This window comes from Anabrus simplex, chromosome 8 (genome assembly GCF_040414725.1).
Source record: "Anabrus simplex isolate iqAnaSimp1 chromosome 8, ASM4041472v1, whole genome shotgun sequence".
NCBI classification, from domain to species: domain Eukaryota; kingdom Metazoa; phylum Arthropoda; class Insecta; order Orthoptera; family Tettigoniidae; genus Anabrus; species Anabrus simplex.
Genome location: NC_090272.1, coordinates 128,463,073 through 128,484,700, shown reverse-complemented (window position 1 = coordinate 128,484,700; position 21,628 = coordinate 128,463,073). Strand labels below are relative to the sequence as shown.

The 21,628-nt window shown below is 42.0% G+C and overlaps 1 protein-coding gene across 3 annotated transcripts in view; it reads right to left on the bottom strand.

Moving 5' to 3' along the window:
* The window catches only part of Ac76E (adenylate cyclase type 2 Ac76E), a 1,381,264-nt gene that overhangs the window by 235,215 nt on the left and 1,124,421 nt on the right, over window positions 1-21,628 (bottom strand). For all 3 annotated transcript variants that reach the window (XR_011018659.1, XM_068228989.1, XM_068228988.1), the window contains one exon: window positions 3,373-3,500. Coding sequence is in view for 2 of the 3 variants with exons in the window: in XM_068228989.1 (XP_068085090.1) it covers window positions 3,373-3,500 (128 nt within the window). In the remaining variant the exon portion in view is untranslated. The remainder of the gene's footprint in view (window positions 1-3,372; window positions 3,501-21,628) is intronic.

Genomic DNA, 21,628 nt, shown 5'->3' with positions numbered 1-21,628 from the left:
GAACAGACAGACAGACAGACAGACAGACAGACAGACAGACAGACAGACAGACAGACAGACAGACAGACAGACAGACAGACAGACAGACAGACAGACAGACAGACAGACAGACAGACAGACAGACAGACAGACAGACAGACAGACAGACAGACACCAAAGGGAAAAGTTCTACCTCATGTTTCCTTGCTGTTCAGTGGAGTTAATTTTCAAGCCTAGCAAAATATAATGTATCCTCTGATTTTCTCCCATTATGTATCCTTCAAATAACTAGGTCTGCAAGGGTGTGATCAAAGAATGAGATGTTTACGGGTGCCCGTATTTCTGATTTCTTATAACTGGAAAACTACTAGATATGTTTCTATCAAACTTCATATTTAGAATCCACCTATTCAAAGATAGTTTTTAGGGTTCATACCATTTCAAAGTCCCTGAATGGACTTGGGATTTATACAGGAAGACCGAAACACTGATTTTACTCGCCAACAAAATATCCGTGACCAACCTAATGGAAATCTTCGAACATTACTGGAAATCTATGTCTAAAACGTTTTCCTATGTGCACTATCTCGATAGGAGGACTTATAAGGGAGATGTTTTACGGTCTAGGTCCCAGTGAACACAGCTTGGCAATGCGCGCGCGTAGTGCTAATTTCTAGGAACCAGAAAACTACTGGAGATATTTCAACCAAACTTAATATTTAGAATTCAGCTATCCAGAGGAAAGTTTGGTTTAATACCATTTCAAAACCCCTGAATGGACTGGGGTTTATAGGAAGACAAAAACAGTGAATTTACTCTTCCACAAAATACCAAAGACCGAAAATGGAAATCTCCCAGCGTTAATAGGAGCCTATATTAAAATATTTTCTCACGTACAGTTTTTCGATGGAACGAATAATGAGGGAGATATTATTAACGGAATGTTTTGTAGTCTAAGCCGGTCCCGTGGTGTTAGGGGTAGAGTGTCTGACTTTTACTTGGGGGTGCGGAGTTCAATTTGCTGACAGTACAGGTATTTGTACCTGTATCTGAGGGCTGGTTCGATGTCCACTCACCCTATGCGATTACAGTTGAGGAGCTATCTGATGGTGAGGTGGCGGCCTCGGTAGCCGAGAATAACGGCTGGGAGGATCCGTCGGTCGGTCGCTTAGAAGGCCAATGCCCCTCGAGGCTATTGCGCCATGGGGTTTTGTTTATTTTTTGTGTTGGTTTTACGGTCTAAACTCCAGCAGCGGGTGCACGTAGTAATGGTTGCTTATAACTAGAACACTGCTGGACATATTTCAACCAAACTTCACATTTAGTATCCACTAATCCAAAGGTTGTTTTCGGGTTCATACTACAGTATTTCAACATCCCTGAATGGACTGGAAGTTTATAGGAATACCAGAACTGATTTTTCTCTCCCACAAAACATTCACGACCAACCTTAATGGTTTCTAAAATGTTTTCTCCGATAGGAGGATTAATAAGGGAGACTTTATTAACGGAATGTTTTAGTCCAAGTCCTAGCGCACATTTCCCAGCAGTGGGTGCGCGTAGTGCTGATTTGTTATAACTGGGAAACTAATGAGATTTTTTTCTTACTTCTTTGGTTCATTGTACTGTTCGGAGGCATAGAATTCGAATGCGGACGCCTACACCGGTTGTTGTCAGTTTGGTAATTCCATGTAGTTCCTCCCATATTCCAGAGAAATGCTTAGGTAGTATCTCTTGAGATTTGCAGGACATGACCTCAGGTCAAACTGCTTTGCACCCGGCTAACTGTACGTCGCTTACTTCCGTGTTAGTAGCAATAAGTCACCCTTCCTTTGTACTCACGGTAACAAAAAAAGGTCTACAAAGAAGCATTAGATTAAATAATTGACTTCAAATATCTCTAATAAGTACTACCAAAAAAGTTTTCATTTCGTCCCTGAAGGGGGACGGCGGGCCTTCTAGATGATAATGCCGTCTCTCAGGCCAGAGAGATGTGAAAACCACCATTTTCAGGACAGCCGACGGTGATGACCAGCTCCTCACCGTCTCCCGAATACAGAGGCGTAGATCCATGGCCACCCGTCTTCTGCTCCGTTGGTCGGTCGGAGTGCAGAATCGTGGCCACCTGTGGCTCACTCTGCATCTCCCGACGTCTCTAATAAAGCATTGGTCCACATATAAGCGCCTAAAATTAAATATGTCAGCAACAAAGAAATTACGTATCCTTTGTGTGTATCAATATCTTGTGTTACGGGTGTATTGTTTCGGGCAGTGAAGTGCAAATAGTAACGGACGGTGACCACGTTGCCTTCAGCCTCTATAGCATATAATATAAAACTAGCATTCTGTTTTGGAATATTCGTCTTAGTGTAAATGTGCCTTCCTTCTGATAAATCCGTCAAGACGGGTGGATACAGCTAGAAATAAATACATTCAACATAGTATGAAATAAAATGTGTTTCACGTATTCGTTTCGAAATTTCATGAACATCTCAACTCATACGTAAGACTTCACTTTCGGCCCATGTAAGGTAAGTAAATATTGCTATACAGGGTGTTTCTAAATTACCATTACAAACTTTGAGGGCTTGTAGTGGGGACCAAGACGGTTAAGTTCATCACAGGAACTTGTGTCCGGAAATGTACCGTCTCCCCGCTATCCTAAAAAAGCCACCGCAGCACACGTTCAAATCTCCCGCATTTTCGGCGATCTGTCCGACTCCTGCTGCTTTTCGTCTGGGTCCAATTACAGGTGGGGCTCAATGTAATGACCACCGACATCAACACAGATACAGTACCTATGTATCATGTTCTCGTACATACGGCCACCAATCCCTGGTCCTCCAACATCCACCGCAGCCATAGCCCACGCCAGTAGGTCTTCCTCGGATTCCACAGCGGTCTCGTAAATCAAGTTTTCATGTGACCTTACAAGTAGTAGTCTAGCGGTGTAAAGTCGGGTGGACGTGCAGGCCAAGCAATCGGGTCACCACGACCTATCCACTGTTGCCAAAATCTTTGGTGCAGATGAACTACTGTAAGTACAGCTTACTGCTGTGTACGTAGTAAAGAATTACTGCTGTACTGTAGTATGAACGAAGATCACAAGCACAACAGCAGGTACAACACGTCTTCGTGCGGATGACACACTCAACCGAATGCCATGGAATGTCAACAATGACGTACTTACTCCAGTCAGTGGCGCCGACAGTGCGGGAGATTTGAACGTGTGCTGTGGTGGTTTTTTACGGGTAGCGGGAAGACGGTACGTTTCCGGACACATGTTCCTATGCTAAGCTTAACCGTCTTGGCCCTCACTGCAAGCCCTTAAAATCTGTAATGGGAATATAGAAACACTTTGTATATTTTGATATATGGAAGTTCAGATCTTACCGAATAGCCTCGATCATCTGTAGTCCCATGTTGACACAGTTGTAGGCATGGTTGGGACGTGAAACAGGCAGGCCTGAGACACAGTAGTAGCAGTCTCCCAGGATCTTGATGCGCATACATTGGTTGTCCTGTAGACAGAGCGAGAGAGGAAAAGAATCACTCTACGGTCGAAAATCCCTAATGAAATGAAAAAAAGGGGATGGTTATTGATGTAGACTAGAAGTGTCCAATCTAAGACCTGCGGGCCATATTCGGCTCGCGTAATATTTTTACCGGCCTCCGACAAAGAAATCAATTTTACAGTTATACTACTCTTACACTGAATCTCAGAGAAAAACTAAGCTATGTTACTATTATATATACGTTTATAGACCATTGTTATAAAATATCCAACGTCCGACTCATTGGCTGAATGGTCAGCGTTGAGACGTTCGGTTCGATTTCCGGCCGGGTCTGGGATTTTAATCGGGTCTGATTAATTCTTGTGGCTCGGGGACTGGGTGATTGTGTTTGTCCCAAAAATTTCATATTCAGAAAACACGCCACACTACCAACCACCACAGAAGCACGCACAGATGTTTACATCCTTCCATACAGGGTTGGTGTCAGCAAGGGCATCCAGCCAAATCCGTATGTGCGACACAGTTCGCACCCGCAACCCCATAAATGTGGGAAAAGCGGTAGAAGAAAAATAATTATAAAACATCCAATGAAATGTACAGAATTATTTCTTAATATAACCGAGCGAGCTTTACACGTTGTTAGGGTCGCGCAGCTGTGAGCTTGGATTCAGGAGATAGTGGGTTCGAACTCCCCTGTCGGCAGCCCTGAAGATGGATTTTTCGTAGTTTCCCGCTTTCATACCAGGCAAATGCTGGGGTTGTGCCTTAAGGGCACGGCCACTTCCTTCCCACTCCTGGCCCTTTCCTATTTCATACTCGTCATAAGGTCTATCTATGTCGGTGCGACATAAAGCACATTGTAAAAAGTCTTTAAACCTGCAACCACAGGACGCACAACGCTGTTATACAATAATTTTATCAAATAAGCTAATATACAGTAGACAGTTAAATGTGTAGTTTTTCGTAGTCGCTCATATGATCCAGTGGTTGATTAACTAAAAACTCTGGAATACCATCTATCTTCCTTGCACTCCCTGTTGCGTTCACAACACTGATTTGTACATGTTATTTTTGTGTTGTACTTTAATTCAGTTGTGAGTAGTGGTAAAATGCGTTAAAATTATTTTTGCTTGACCCCTTGTAATATGGTCACATCCTTCTTTCTGCTTAGTCAGTTCGGCCCCTTTACAAGAAGAATTGAAGAACCCTTGTGTAGGCACGGACAACACCTAGAGGAAATTTGTCGTCTTCTGGACTGTCAGACCCTGGTCAAAATGTGAACAATTCTATCACGTAGTCGTTAATACGACCTATAAAGTAGTTATTATTTTATTTATTTATTCGTGTCAGAGGTACCAATATATACAAGAAAGACATACTGAATATAAGTGCTGAATATGAAAAATGTACATGAACAAATTAATCGTATATCGTTATAAATGAAGCACTTGAAACATGTGTATAATTATGAAGAATATACATAAAAATCAAAAAGGAGAAATCAAGTATTACATGAAAATATCTACACTATATATACATTATTTACACAAGTTGTCACCAATATTTGGCTACATTGATGGCATTGTTTCCAGCCAGTGCCAATTCCAACCCTACACATGAATCTGGGCATAGACGACAGTGCAAGAGAAGTCCGTTCCTCTCCGCATTCGCACAATGAGCCCCCACCATGCACGATGCCCCATTTCATAAGATTGTCCTTAGATCTTGCAACGCCGGTCCATAGTCCTTTAACCACTTCCATATACATCATCCCTCTTCGTGACCATGTGGTAACTTTTCTTCAATTTCAACACGTTACGGATGATCTGGGCACCTTTGTTTCCATAGCTTAACCCTGGCCTTTTTTGGGTCACACTCAAGTGGAGCAGAAGACTGTAGAAAACTCTTCCTGGATTTCAGTCGAGCTGGTGGTGGCTGATGTTCATGAAGGGGATGGACTGAGATGCTGTAAACCTTTTGTCTCTCGGTATTAGCGGCCACCTCACGTCTAATATCAGGTGCGGCTATACCTGAAAGATAATACAACTTCTGTGTGGGTGTTGATTTTAAACAGTCTGTGATTAGCCTGCACGTTTCATTCAAGGCAATGTCGACTTTCTTTGCGTGAGCTGATTTGTACCACACGGGACTAGCATATTCAGCAGCAGAGTAGCAGAGTGCTAGGGCAGTTGTCCTTATTGTCTGGGGATGGGCACCCCATCCAGAACCAGTTACCTTACGCAGTAGGCAGTTTCGTGATGAAACTTTTGCATTGAGTTTGGTGCAGTGTGTGGTGAAGGTCAGCGAACGATCCAGGGTAACACCAAGGTAAACTGGAGTATTGCAGTGTTCCAGCTCCATTCCTTTCCAAGTCACACGCAGCTTCCGCGGGGCGTCTTTGTTCTTTAAATGAAAGGCGCACACATTAGTTTTGCAATGGGTTTGGCTTGAGGCGATTTTCCCCATAATAATCTGAAAGCATCTTCAAAGCAACAGTAAGGTTTTGTTCCAGTTGCTCGAAGTTTTTACTCTGAGTTGCCAGGACTAGGTCATCTGCGTACAGAAAGCTCCTTGTGTGAGGTGGAAGAGGTTGGTCGTTGGTATATATGTTAAATAGCATTGGTGCTAGGACACTGCCTTGTGGGAGACCGTTCTTCTGGACTCTTCATCTACTCCGCTGTCCTTGGAATTCAACAAAAACGTTGGTTCTGCAACAGCGTGGCAATAATTGTTGTGAGCCTCAAATCCATAGTAAGATGGTAAAACTTCCTTAGAAATATCTAGTGTTGTACAGTATCATATCCTGAAGAGAGATCAACAAAAGCCACTCCAGTAATATCACCACGCTGAAATCCATCTTCTATGTGCTGTTTCAGATTAAGAATCTGTGTACAGCAGTTCCTTCCTGGTCTAAATCCAGCCTGCTCTGGGATTAGAAGAGGTTCGACCACTGGTGTTACACGGTTCAGAAGCATTCTTTCAAAATTTTTATATAGATGGCACAGGAGTGATATTGGTCTGAAATTCTTTGGATCCGTAGGATGCTTACTAGGTTTCAGGATTGCGACCACCTTGGTCTTCCTCCAGATTTTAGGGATTTGACATCGTTCCAGACAATTATTGAAAAGCTGTAGGATCCATTGTTTGGCAGCATTCCCAAAGTGTTGAATCTGCTCCATACGCATGTCATCTAGACCGGCTGCCTTGCCAGTTTTGCTCATTTTTATGGCGTTTTCCAGCTCGTTCATAATGAAGGGATTTTACAGACTGGATGTTTCTTGTTCGATATTTCTTTGAAGTTTTGGTGGTCTTTTTCGCTTATCTGTTTTGCCATTTATTAGGAGTTGATGAGCTGTCTGGTTAGGAATAATGTTGCTATGTAGAGGACTTTTCGTGAGGTCATTATTCGGACGTCTAAGTAGCTTTCAAGCTTCTCTGCTGTTTTTTGCCATATCTAGTTCTTCCATCAACTTAACCCAACATTCTCTCTTTATTTCACCCATGGACTGGATTGGTTGTTGACCAGCCTGAATAGTGCCCTCACTGAAAGGATTTTCTTCATAGAGCAGTAGGTATTCACTTAATTTATCTACTGTACTGGCGTCTAGACCATGTATGTACTAAGACCTACAGCCTCTTGGGATTGACGTGCGAGAGCATTCTTGCACGGCATCGATGAACACGTCATATACCTCTGGAACAGGTTCGATATCTGCTAGCATTTCATCTAAGCGCTTTGTGTACTTCAACCAGTCAGCTTTCTGAATTGCACAGATTATGGATAAACTGCTGAGAAAACTTGACACATAACGAGTCTGTGTTGTGTGTTGGGTATAGGTTCGCAGACAGACTTCACACACTGCTGTGATATGGCATCGCTGACAAAAATAAGGTATGGGTTGTATCCACGTCTCCAGCGACGACTGTTCAAAGAAGCGGGAAGTTTACTGTCGTGTATTAAAGACAGTTGACTAGATTCTGACCACGTAATCACAGCTTCACCGTCTTCATTGTCTTCTCTATATCCCCTGTTGAAATCGCCCACGATGACACGAACCTTCTCTTCTTGCCCTACAGCTGAATCAGTAACGTGGAATGGAACGCTCGGTGATTTATAGACAGATGTTATGATACAGTTCGATAGCTCCACTGTTAAGATTTCTACATCATTGTTGTCTGTAGATGAGGTAATTATTACGTTCAGCTCTGGCCTTGTGAATATAGCACTACCATAGTTTTCATGTGGTCTCTCGGCTACCAAACGCATTTCTAATACTCTTGGTCGTCTTTGGTCGTTACTTCTGTGAGTTTCTTGAACACAGAGAATGTCACACTTGTGTATTTGGCAAATATTTTGTAACAGGGTTTCCTTTCTTTTCACCTGTATAAATGGATAAATATTGTAAACAGCGGTAGTTTTACGGCACACCTTCAACTGTACAGTCAATTATTGACAATATTTATTCATTTATACAGGTGAAAAGTTATTTGTTGCCTAACGGCAACAGTATGCAGTAGAGGGTTAAAAGTCAGAAACGCAATATATTCCGATGGGAGTGTATGTTCCTCAATTGTGCGGATTAACTATTTGAATCGAAAATTCTCCCAGACATTTCTTGGTTGGCCTAATTTCTGTAAATAAGGCTCTAAGACTTACTTTCTAAAAGAAGGCGAAAAGTTTAGACCTACAGGTCTTATAGTCTCAGAATGTAATTCCAGTAATTAGGATCTAAGACTTACTTTATAGAAGAAGGTGAGAAGTTTAAACCTACGGGTCTGATAGTCTCAGAATGTAATTCCTGTAATTAGGATCTAAGACTTACTTTCTAAAAGAAGGCGAGAAGTTTGAACCTACAGGTCTGATAGTCTCAGAATTTAATTCCTGTAATTAGGATCTAAGACTTACTTTCTAAAAGAAGGCGAGAAGTTTAAACCTATGGGTCTGATAGTCTCAGAATGTAATTCCTGTAATTAGGATCTAAGACTTACTTTCTAAAAGAAGGCGAGAAGTTTAAACCTACAGGTCTGTTAGTCTCAGAATGTAATTCCTGTAATTAGGATCTAAGACTTACTTTCTAAAAGAAGGCGAGAAGTTTAAACCTACAGGTCTGTTAGTCTGAGAATATAATTCCTGTAATTAGGCTCTAAGACTTACTTTCTAAAAGAAGGCGAGAAGTTTAAACCTACAGGTCTTTTCATCCCGTTTACCATGATACAACATTGTTAATGTCTTTTAGTAGTTGCACAAAATCCTGTAACCTATTTACTACTCTATACAGAATTACATCGTCCACAAATGCAGATAGCCTTATCTGTGATTCCAGTTCTTTACTCTTATCATTTTCACGTAAGAAAACATGAACGTCCTATAACACTACCCTGTGGGGTCCTATGCTGCTTATTGCAGGATCAGATAACACTTCACCTATTCCAGTTCTGTGAGTTCTATTTTCTAGAAATGTAGCATCCATTCAAACATTCTTTGGTCTAGCGCAGTAGCCTTCGTTTTCGTCAGTAATCTCCTATGATCGATCTTATCAAAAGCCTTGGACAGGTCAATAACGATACAGTCCATTTGACCTCCTGAATCTAAAATATCTAGTATACCTTGCTGTGATCCTATAAATTTAGCCTCCCTGGAATAACCTTTCCGAACCCCGAACTGCCTTCTATGAAACCACTTAGTAAATTCGCAAACGTGTCTTCTGTAATAAATTAGAAAGAATGCTTTTCTAATGGTTACAAACAACACATGTCACAGTACACCTTTATGGCATAAGTAACCATAATTTATTACAACAGCTACTGTACAACAATGACTTCTGAAAGAATAATAGGAAGAACAATTTCTGGTGGATCAGCACTAATAGTTAAAAATGGGACTTCACATAGAGTTTCACTTCTGTATTTATTTGAAGTAAGTGTCTAAAGAAGCCGCGACGACCAGTAAAAGGATACGTACCGGATGCCGGGTACACTGATGGTGTGAGTGATGGTGGGCCGGATGAGGGGGATGGGTCGGAAGGCAGGGTGAAGAGCACTAGTTTACAAACGCCCTTCAGCAATCAGTTCATCGATCGGGCTAAATTGGTATTTCGGTGCAAAAATATGAGTTGAAAACTGGGGTATTCCCTTTAAAGTAGAGCATCCAGTGTTTACTACACAGGAGACAATTGAACGTATTCAGTTCGTTAGATGAATGGAACTTGAGTGGCCAACCACCACCACCACCACCACCACCACCACCACCACCACCACCACCACCACAACAACAACAATAATAATAACAGCCAACCCCGTGGTGTATGGTTAACGTGCCTACCTCTTACCCGGAGGCCCTGGGTTCGATTCCTGGCCAGGTCAGGGATTTTTGTCTGAATCTGAGAGCTGGTTCGAGGCTCACTCAGCCTATGTGATTACGATTGAGGAGCTATCTGACGGTGAGATAGCGGCCTCACACGACACCTCGTAATCTGCAGGCTTTCGGACTGAGCAGCGGTCGCTTGGTAGGCCATGTCCCTTCAGGGCTTTTGCACTATGGTGGATAATAGTAATAACTAGCAGGTGTACCCGTGCTTCGCTACATTGTATACATTGTATACGGTTATTGAAGTAAATTACTGTACATGCAGTGAATAAGATTTCAAAAAAATTGCATGTCTTTGAGCGTTATCCAGAAACAGTAGGGGAAGATTCCCATACCTTGTTTCCAATGTAGAGCGCGAGTTGCGGAGTTATGATGATAACGGCAGGCTCACTTACCTACAGCCATTTATATTCGAGTAGGGAAGTTTTCATTATAATGGCAGGCCCTATTACCTACTGCGCGGTCACAATCGATTTGGGGAGTTTCGTTACAATGGCAGGCTCCCATTCCTACTTCCAGGTATGTTACAGTTGAGGAGTTCCTATTATAATGGCAGGCACCTTCCCTAATGCCAGTAAAAATTGACTTGTGCTGTTATCGTTATAATGACAGGCCTCTTTTCTTAACGTCAGCCACACCGAGTTGGTGAGTTTCCATTATAATAGCAGGCCACTGTGCCTAATGCCAGTCACATTTTAGATGGGTAAATTTGTGTATAATGGCGGGCACTCTTTCCTACTCCCAATCACAATCGGTTAGGGGAGTTTTCAACAAAAGTGCATGCTCCCATCACTTCCGCCAGTCAAATTGAGAAAGGATGTATTAATTACAATGGTAGTTCCTCCTTACTAACGCCAGTTACACAGGAGTTAGAGAAGGATCCCATTCCTACTGCCAGTCAAAGTCGATGTGGAGAGTAATGATTACAATAACAGCTGCCCTCCTGCTGAGAGTCACTATCGATTTGTAAAACATTAATTATAATGGCAGACACACCCTTTCTCAATCACTACAAATCTATTTCAATGAACATAAATAGATCGATATACGGAATGTATGCATGTTTACAATATTGCAAACCTTCATTTGCAGATTAACTGCTGCTAAGCGATACGTCGTATCGACAAACGGATTGTTACCGTAAGGCGCCTCATTTAGTGGTCTAAATGCCTGGTCTTATGATATTTTCGCCTATTTAATCTATTTATGTGTAAAATTGAGTTAGAAACGTTGAATAGGGTGAAATTTGTGTAAGATTTTCTCACAGTGCATTACCTTGGATACATATGTGAGAGCTACAGACATAGAATTTGTCTCACATACGGATGGGTGGACCATTGTTCGTGTAAAATTAGATGATTCTATCTTTCGTATATGCGATTCAAACTATGAATTATACGTGTACAAAGTGCAAAATGTCCGTACAATCGAGATATAAAGGCAAATTTAACGCATAAGGAATAGAGATACGACAAAGCCTCATAGGACCAAAGTTATAGATCACTCGAATTTGAACTGAGATTGTGCCATCCGTTTTTGGATACGACTTACAGTTTAGCCACGAAATACCTCGAAACGAAGGTCTGCACCGACATTAAAATTGCCTCAATATTCAGATATTTTTCGGAGATAAAAAGTGAAATATTTAAAGATCTTGGAAGCTTTCGGTCGGTTATAGGCTAAGACATATAATTTTGCCGAATTTCAATATTCTATCTCGTCTGACAGATTGTGCTGCAATCTTGCTTGGGGGGGGGAGAGATAAAATGAGGACTTTCAGGAAACTACAGCTAACAAATATGCAGATGGTCATTATTACACATGAAATGGATAACTGTTCGAAAATTTCGCCAAAATAGTCAATGTACAGCACACGGTCGTTACGATTTTTTTTTTTACATAGGTAAGGAATCTGCTCCACGTACACCTTTTGGGCTATGTCCGCTGGACTTAGCCTGCAAAACCGACCACTCATGATATCTCTCTTATTAATTCTCTTATTGAAACAATGCACACGAGAAAAGTTTTAGAAATGGATTTCCATCAGGGTTAGTCGTTTTCCAGTCAGGTTGGTCTTGTATATGTTGTGGGAGCTTAATATCACTGTTTCGGTTCCATATAAAGGCCCAGTCCATTCTGGGAATTTGACATGGTATGGGCCTAAAAACCTACTTTTTGACAGGTTTATGCTAAATATGAAGTTTGGTTGAAATATTTCCAGGAAATACGCTTTACACACACCCGCTCTTGAGGTAAGTCTGGTAGGACATGTACCGAAAAACGGTCCGTTAATGATATCTCCCTTATTCATCCTCGTACCGAAATGATCCACATGAGAAAAAAGGTTTAGAAATTGATTTCCGCTAAGGCATGTAGATTTCCATTAAGTTTAGTTGTGTATGTATTGTGGGAGTGCAAAAACGTGGTTTCATTTTTGTATAAACCCTCAATCAGTTCAGGGATTTAGAAACAATATTGGACCTAAACCCTACCGATGGACAGGTGCATTCTGAATATTAAGTTTGGTAGAAATATATCCAGTAGTTTTCAAGTTATAAGAACTCAGACAGACAGACAGACAGACAGACAGACAGACAGACAGACAGACAGACAGACAGACAGACAGACAGACAGACAGACAGACAGACAGACAGACAGACAGACAGACAGACAGACAGACAGACAGACAGACAGACAGACAGACAGACAGACAGACAGACAGACAGACAGACAGACAGTCAGATACCAAAGAAAAAAAATATGCATATGGTCATTGTTACACCTGAAACGGATAAATGAACGAAAATTTCACCAAAATAGTCAATGTACAAACACACGGTCGTTACGATTTTATTTATATTGATAAATAATAATAATAATAATAATAATAATAATAATAATAATAATAATAATAATAATAATAATAATAATAGTAATAATAATTGTTACGTAGTTTCCGTGGTTGAGAGAGAGGTGAAAGAAGGTGTGGGCCTGAATGGGTCTATCTACGATATCAACATAACCTTAAAAATGAAGGTTATATTTCTTTTCAAATCACAAACTTAACAAATTTTTCTCCGAGTGAAATAACGAGGAGACAGGTACAAGTACCAATCTTGAAACAAGAATTGGAAAACCCAAGATTAGAGAATTTAACAGATTTGGGCTTCAAGCCTCTAATTTCCAACTTTACAATATCTTCAATTAGGCTAGTGTTTACATAGACAAGGAGTAGAGCCCGGATTTGTGTGCATTAACAGGTTAGAATGCGAACTTACTGAAGCGAGTAGCAAGTATAGTCTACCTTCACAACTACTGTGCTATGAGGTGTGCGTAAACATCAGGGGTACAGCCCATCAGAACCCCTCTAATTTATGGTACTCTTGCTGCATTCTTGAAGAGCGGGTGGTCGACACTTCCTACCAACCAAATTAGTTTGCAATCTAACCTGTTACTGCATAAAAATCCGGGCTTTAACAAGGAGAAATCTCCCGAAACAAGAGCACCTTGCTACAAAGGTTACAAATACGGCCTTCCAAATTTACGTCACACCGACACAGATAGGTCTTATGGCGACGATAGGATAAGAAAGGGCTAGTAGTGGGAAGGAATCGGTCGTGGCCTTAATTAAGATACAGCCCCAGCATTTGCCTGTTGTGAAAATGGGAAACCACGGAAAACCATCTTCAGGGCTGCCGACAGTGGGGTTCGAACCCACTATCTCCCGGATGAAAGCTCACAGCTGCGCGCCCCTAACCTCACGGCTAACTCGCCCGGTGAACTCTTATCAACCTTGTTGGTAATATTATTCTTTGTTTAAAAATAACATACCGCACCTCGCGTTAGCACGACAGCATTTAACTGTCCATATCAGTATTGTAAAAAGGTCAGTGCACTGCTACCAATCTAGAGGACGATGATGGTGGAGGTGGTAATTCAACACCACCGATAATCATCCCCAGGTAATAATAATAATAATAATAATAATAATAATAATAATAATAATAATAATAATAATAATAATAATAATAATAATAATTGTACCGGGCGGTACACCTCTACACCGTTTATTTCAAAGTTGCGCCTGTTGAAACTCCTCTTCTGGAGGAAGGTTGAACTTTATCTACTCTATTAATTCTCTACTTTCTCAGAAGATGTCACCACGTGGAAAATTTTGAGTTTTTGAACTGTGTCACTTTTGATGTGTTTTTGTTTAGCTTGAAGTAAGAAGTGTGAACTTTCTCTTCTAGAGGACACTACTGAAGATCAACAATAGTGCAACCTAGTGCGGAGTCAAAGAACTATTTTGTTGGAGAAATTTTTATTTCAAATGTTTGTTCTTTGCTAAATTTCTTTCTGTTATTGTTTAAGTTGGCTGTATACCCCTCTCTTTCCCCTTGTTTTGCATGTAGCCAATCCCGAATTTCTTAAATTAATTTCTATCCAATCAGATGTATCTTCCCCCAACTTGAATCGATTGCGGGGTCCTAGCCAATAAAATAATTGTGGGCGGGTGTTTTCATTCCCCTAACGCCTAGAACCTTCCACGAGAGGTTATAAACTGCTGATTTTTGGGTCTCCGTGCCACTTCTGTTCCATCTTTCAGTGTATTAAGTACATCGCAGGAGGCGGGTAGCGCCTCTTTCTTCTGCAGCGGTCAACAATAAGGTAATGGCCGATTAATAAATTCTTTCTTTTCTTGCTCAGCAGTTTAACTCTCGGGGCGGGTGCGAAGCGTTCTACCATGTAACCTTTTCCTAAAATGTAACTACTCTTTTCTTCGATTCTCTTGTAAAGCTACATTCTGGGATAGAGAGTGCTAACCCTCTCGAGCTCCCACTCATATTGTTTTGAGGTGAACTTATTTTTCTCAACCTATTCTTCGATAATGTAAAACAAATTGTTCTCTTCTTAAGTCACCTCTTTAGTATGGGATTAGCCCTTGTATTAACGGCCTAGCGCCAAGTAGGTCTTAATCAAAGTGTATTAGGAGTGCAAGTTCGCCTCCTCTCAAATTGTTTTAGAGGTCATTTAATTAACCTTCTTGTCATTAATAGACCTCAGTAGGTTGGGTATTTTACCCCTGTGTATATGTCCTTTGAGGACAGCTTAAAGGTGGAGTTTGGTGTGGCCTGGGAGAGGCTTAAAGTTGAGAGCGAGTGGCTCTTTTGAAAATGGTATATTGTATGCCTCGAGGAGGCTTTTCAGTGTAATTTGGAGCAAGGGCTCCTAGGTATGAATGGGGTTTTCTGCCCCTCTGTTAAAATTGTGTTTGGGGTAAAACTGAGCTGATTGCCCAAGAATTATGTTTCTGACTTTTGAAGCCCCAAATGGGGTACCTATGTAAATGTATTTTTCAATTGTGTTTCGGCTACTAAGTACCTGTTCTATTTGTTGTTACCTAATTTTGAAAAGAAAATATAACCTTGTTAAATTTTACGTTAACTTTGATTCCGTAGTTTGAGACCCATTCACGCCCGCACCTTCTTACACCTCTACCTACCATCAAAACGCGGTAACAAGTGGTAGCAGAGCGTGGTTGAATGGGTCTCAATTTAGCCCCTTTTGACGGCTAAACACTGTTTTGATCCGAACTCTAACCATTTTCTCAGTTGCTGAAAATTTTTTATTGAGGTTGTTCAAAATTTTTCCGTCATCATGCCCGGCCCTCGCGATGTTCTCCTCCTTAACTATTTGCGCAAAGAGGAGTTGATCTACGAATTAACTATTAGAAACGTGCAATCTGGAGGCACGGTTGCTATCGACACTAACAAACTTAGAGAGTCCCTTGATTTGCCCATTTCCATCCCCAATTTGGGAGAGAAAGAAATTGATGACTCTCTTTCCACGATCGTCGAGAATATTTCGGGGCTAGCATCTGTAGTTAGTTTTTTTTGATGAAAATGATCCGTCTCCTAATCAAATTAAGCGTGTGCAAGGCAGACTATATCACTTTTCAAATAGAGTTAATGATCTGTTGTCTCTAAAGGTGAATGACGTTCAGAGGAAGGAAGCTAATACGCTCCTTGAAACTATTTCTGAATTGTCTAGTAAAGTCACTCAATTGTTAACTGGGGAAGTCCCTCCCAAATCTGATCAGCCCACCATAGTGAATGCAGGTAGTGAGGAAGCGCCTCCCAAGGGAGAAGTCAATAGGATAACCGTTGCTGCTCAAATTATCCCGGCCCCATTGGACACCGAATCTGAACGCCGTGCATCGTTGAGTAACATCCGTTCTGAATTAACTTCCTTACCATTGAAACCTTTACCTACTATGTCACCCGGGTTTAGCAGCTTGCCTCATCCATTGGCAATGTTGCTCAGAGGTATTTCTAAGTTTTCTGTTAACACCACCAGTGATGTAATTTCATTTTTAAGATTTCTAGTTGAATTTCAGGATCACGCCCTTGTGTTTTCTCTTTCCCCTTGTCAAATTTTGCAAATTATCTATCCTTATGCTATTGGTGTTCTCTCAGATAAAATAGTAAGAGCTATTGCTGAACAGTCATCTATTGAAGATTTTCACGCACACTTGCTTGCAAATTTCATTCCTGCCCGCGCGAGGTCATCTCTGATTCAGAAATACTATTATCGGGTACAGCGCTTGGATGAAAACTTGGCTGATTTCATACAGGACATTAAGTTTTATACTAGGGTGTTTGCTCTCCACTTCCCTGAGGATCAGATCGTGCAAGCTATTGTTGAAGGGATCTCCCCACCCTACAGGTCATATTTGTGTTTCGCGGCATGCCCGCAAACTTTCTCGGAACTTGAAGCATTGGCCGTCTCAGCGGAAGGAGTTAGATACGCCGATTCCTTGCGTGTTGCGAAAGAACCCCCGCCTTCCTTTAGTAACACTCGGCCTCCACCTCGCCGATCAGTCACCCCTCGTAAATGTTATGCTTGCGGGTCGCCTGACCATCTGCGCAATAAGTGTCCTCTGATCAAGTCTAGTAGGGCAAATAATGGAGCTGGTTCATCACAGGGCTGTTTTAAATGTGGGGCTTTCTCACATATCTCCAAGAATTGTCCCAATTCGAATAGCACCCCCTCCTGCTCAACTTCTGGGGTAACTTCCAACAACAGTCAAAAGTGACTAGTGGCTTCGGCTGAGTCAACTAATCCATCTTCCCAAGGCTCAGCCCCTGGCAAAAAGGTCGAGAATTCAGGGAACGATAAGTCTTCGAATACATCTTTTGAATGCCCCAAAGAGTGTCTTAGGATTGCGGCGGATATCCCCGCACCTGTTCCTTTTCTTAAGATTGAGATAAATAACGAACCTATAACAGCTCTATTAGATTCAGGTAGTGTTTGTTCCATTATTTCGGCTGAATGGTACTCCAAATTGAAATCTGTTTGTAAACTACCTGTCTATGACTCTTCTCCTGTTAAATATGTTTCGGCTAATACATCTCCATTAGAAATTCTAGGTTCTTTACTGGTCAAAATTCGTATTTTTAAGTTTACATGGAAAATCAAACTGTTTGTGGCTAAGCACTTGTCTTGCCCCATCATACTGGGAGCGGACTTTATTTCTCACACTGGTCTTGTGCTCGATCTCCAGTCTAGGTCGTGCACATTCAAATTTGCTTCTAGTTGTAAAATCCCACTATTAACGTGTAATTCTGTGTCATGTTTCTCTATTTCGCTTACCCAGGATGAGATGTTGTTAGACCTTAGACATCTACCTGAGGAGCAGGCTAATAGTATTCGTAAATTATGTCAGTCATTTCCAGAGGTATTCACTGATACTCTTGGTGTTACTGATCTTATTGAATACAAAATTGAGGTCACGGATTCGATTCCTGTCCGTTTTCCACCTTATAGGCTATCTCCACCTAAAATGAAGGCTCTGAAAGAAATCATCGATCAGATGTTGAAGGATGGTATTATTAGGCCCTCTAAGTCGGCGTATTCATCGCCTATTTTTCTAGTCCCGAAACCCCAAGGAGGCTTCAGGCCTGTCATTGATTACAGGGCTCTCAATCGGAAGGTGGTGTTGCAATCTGTGCCCCTTCCTGACCTTCATTCTTGTTTTTCATGGTTTCGTAAGGCCAAGTTCTTCACTATCTTGGACTTGAATCAGGCCTATAATCAAATTCCCCTTGCCGAAGAGTCTAAACACCTTACAGCGTTTGCCACGGACTGGAATTTATACGAATACAATCGCGTGCCTTTCGGGCTCCCCACGGGGGCAGCTGTGCTCACTAGGCTACTAGATAGGGTCTTCTCCGACATCAAATTTGAATACTTATATCACTACTTGGATGATGTCGTCGTGTTTTCGGAGACCTTCGAAGAACATCTAGATCATCTGCGAGAAGTTCTGAATCGCCTTCGTAAGGCTGGGTTAACTGTTAAGTTGTCCAAGGTTGCCTTTGCTAAGCCCTCTATGTCTTTCCTAGGGCATATTGTGTCACCTGATGGTGTAGCAGTCGATCATTCTAGAACACAGGCCATCCGTGATTTTAAACCTCCCAAGGACATTAAAGGCATCGCCAGGTTTATTGGTATGGTGAATTTCTTCAGAAAGTTCATTCATAACTTTGCTAATAGAGCGGCGCCCTTAAACCTTCTTCGTAGGAAAGGCATCAAATTCGAGTGGGGACCTTCTCAACAAGCCGCTTTTGAAGATCTGAAATTAGCTCTCTGTAATGCCCCTGTCCTTGCTATGCCTGATTTCTCAAAGAAATTCATCGTCCAAACGGACGCGTCGTCGTCAGCTGTAGCTGCAGTCCTTCTTCAAGAGACTGAACTAGGGAGGCGACCCATCGCCTATGCATCTAGGACTTTGTCGGCTCAAGAAGCCAAGTATTCCATCTATGAGCTCGAAGGTTTGGCAGTCTTATTCGCCTTAGAGAAGTTCCGTCTCTATCTGGAACATGTCAAATTCGACCTGGAAACAGATAATCAAGCCTTAATCTGGGTCTTAGGTAGGCCGCGTCGTACTGGTCGTATAGCCCGTTGGGCCATTCGTATTTCTGCCTTCCAATTCGATGTCAGGCATATCAGAGGTACTGAAAATGTTGTTGCTGATGGACTCAGCCGTATGTTTTCAAACGAGGTCGAGACCCACGAACCGGTCGACAGTTCATCACCTTCCGAGTCCATACTATCCGAGGTTAATGCCATCCTAACAGATGCTCCCATGCTTTTTAGAGATATTGAGAAATACCAACGTGAAGATCCGACGCTGGCTCCGATAATGGAAACCCTTTCTTCTGGGGAACAGGTTGTCCCTTATGTTCTGAGGAATGGTGTTCTATGTTGCCCATCGAGGCATGATAAGATGATGAAAGTTGTCGTTCCAGCTGTTCTGGTACCTATGATCTTCAAGTATTATCATGAGACCCCACTAGGAGGGCATCTGGGTATCTTTAAAACTCGTGAAAAGATTCGTGAAATGTTCATCTGGAAAGGTATGGACGGTGAAATCCGGGAACTTGTAAAAGCTTGTAAATCTTGTTTGCTCAGTAAACCCACCATGTCCACCAAGGTAGGCCTTTTGTCTTCGCATCAAGCGTCGCGCCCCATGGAACGTCTGTATATCGATTATGTAGGACCCTTCCCCCAGTCAAAGGGTAATGCCAACAAGTTCATCTTTGTATGTGTAGATGGTTTTACCAGATTTTCTTGGTTATTCCCGACTAAGCTGGCTACCGCTCAGTCCACCATTACCTGTCTAAATTCCATTTTTGCTTCTTTTGGTCCGTCCCAATATATTGTATCTGATAATGCTAAGGCGTTCACATCAAATCTTTTTCGTAAATTCTGTTTTGACTTGTCCATCTCTCATGTAACTACTTCTGCTTATTACCCTCAACCATCTCTGGCTGAACGGGTTAACCGTAATCTCAGGCCTGCACTTATTGCCTATCATCATGAAGATCATTCCAGGTGGGACACGTCCCTGCATTGGATAGCTTTTGCTTTGAATTCGGCGGTTCATGAATCTCACAAGTTTACTCCAGCTTCTTTGATGTTCAAGTTTGTTCCCAACTCGCCGCTCTCTAACCTCTGGTCTCTGAATGACATTCTACCCGAGACAATAGATCCGGATAACATTAAAGGTCTTTGGAAGAAGGCTAAAGCCAATCTTAAAGTGTCTCATGAAAAGGTTAGGGAAAGGTATGATCGTGGACGGAGACCCACCCCTTTGAAGGTAGGTGACCAGGTTATGGTCAAAAATTTTGTTCCCGCGGGCAAGCTTGCCCCCAGATTCCATGGGCCATGCATCATTCTCGATTTTCTCACACCGGTTACATTGTTAGTAAGCAATCCAGCCACCGAGAGGATATTTAGGGTTCACCTGTCCCAGGTGAAACCGGTGTAAATGTTGTGTCAACTTGCTTCATATAATTTGATAGGAATATGATTGTTATATTTTTTTTGAGTTCCACTTTTAAGGCATTCTGCTCCTTCTATTTTATTTTATATGTAAGCATTTCTGTAAACCTCCCCCGATTGTTAAACTGCCATCCTGTCCTTGTCACGGCCATTACCACGCTCCCGTCTCCTGCTCCACTAAATACAGTGGCTGGCTTAGATGAAATGCCATGAATATCGCCACGCCGCTGGCCCCTCAATCTACATGCCTGTGCCCTCAAAAAAAAAGATGATGGTCCAACACAATTTTGCCGCCGAGCTTTTATGTTTCAGTGCCCCCGCAGCCGCGCAGCGCCGTGCAGCAACTGGGGAGGGGGATGGGCCCCCTCCTCTCCAGCGAGGACGACATGTGTACGGCGAGCCGGAGCTCTCCTCCCGGCCAAGGCTGATGTGCGGCGCACGACCTGCTACTGGCCCGCAGCTTGTATATGTTCACCGCGGGCGCGGCGTATTTCAACACCTCTGCTCCCCTCATAGTGCGGGCGAGCGGTATCTCAGGGTACTTGAGGGGTCCGAGCGGCCTCCTTCGGACGCAAGCTGCAACGGCCGGTCTGGCCATCCAACTTAATCTACATCAACTACATGGACAGTCACCATAAGCAATAATTACACTTGGGAATTCAACATCAATATTTGGTGGACATTGCAAAATTTTCTTCACTTTTAAGTAGTAAAAGTTTATCTTCAGAAATTCAAATTCTACAAACATAAAGACTTTCATTCACCTGCAACAACAACATTTTGAAACTGAATTAAGAAATCTTGTAAATGCTCCTGCTATCTATCTTCATATCAACATCATTACTTGGACTTTGTTTCAAACTGATCTCATGCGTCACCCCTGGAGGAACTTTTGGGGGGGGAGGTCTGTACCGGGCGGTACACCTCTACACCGTTTATTTAAAAGTTGCGCCTGTTGAAACTCCTCTTCTGGAGGAAGGTTGAACTTTATCTACTCTATTAATTCTCTACTTTCTCAGAAGATGTCACCACGTGGAAAATTTTGAGTTTTTGAACTGTGTCACTTTTGATGTGTTTTTGTTTAGCTTGAAGTAAGAAGTGTGAACTTTCTCTTCTAGAGGACACTACTGAAGGTCAACAATAGTGCAACCTAGTGCGGAGTCAAAGAACTATTTTGTTGGAGAAATTTTTATTTCAAATGTTTGTTCTTTGCTAAATTTCTTTCTGTTATTGTTTAAGTTGGCTGTATACCCCTCTCTTTCCCCTTGTTTTGCATGTAGCCAATCCCGAATTTCTTAAATTAATTTCTATCCAATCAGATGTATCTTCCCCCAACTTGAATCGATTGCGGGGTCCTAGCCAATAAAATAATTGTGGGCGGGTGTTTTCATTCCCCTAACGCCTAGAACCTTCCACGACA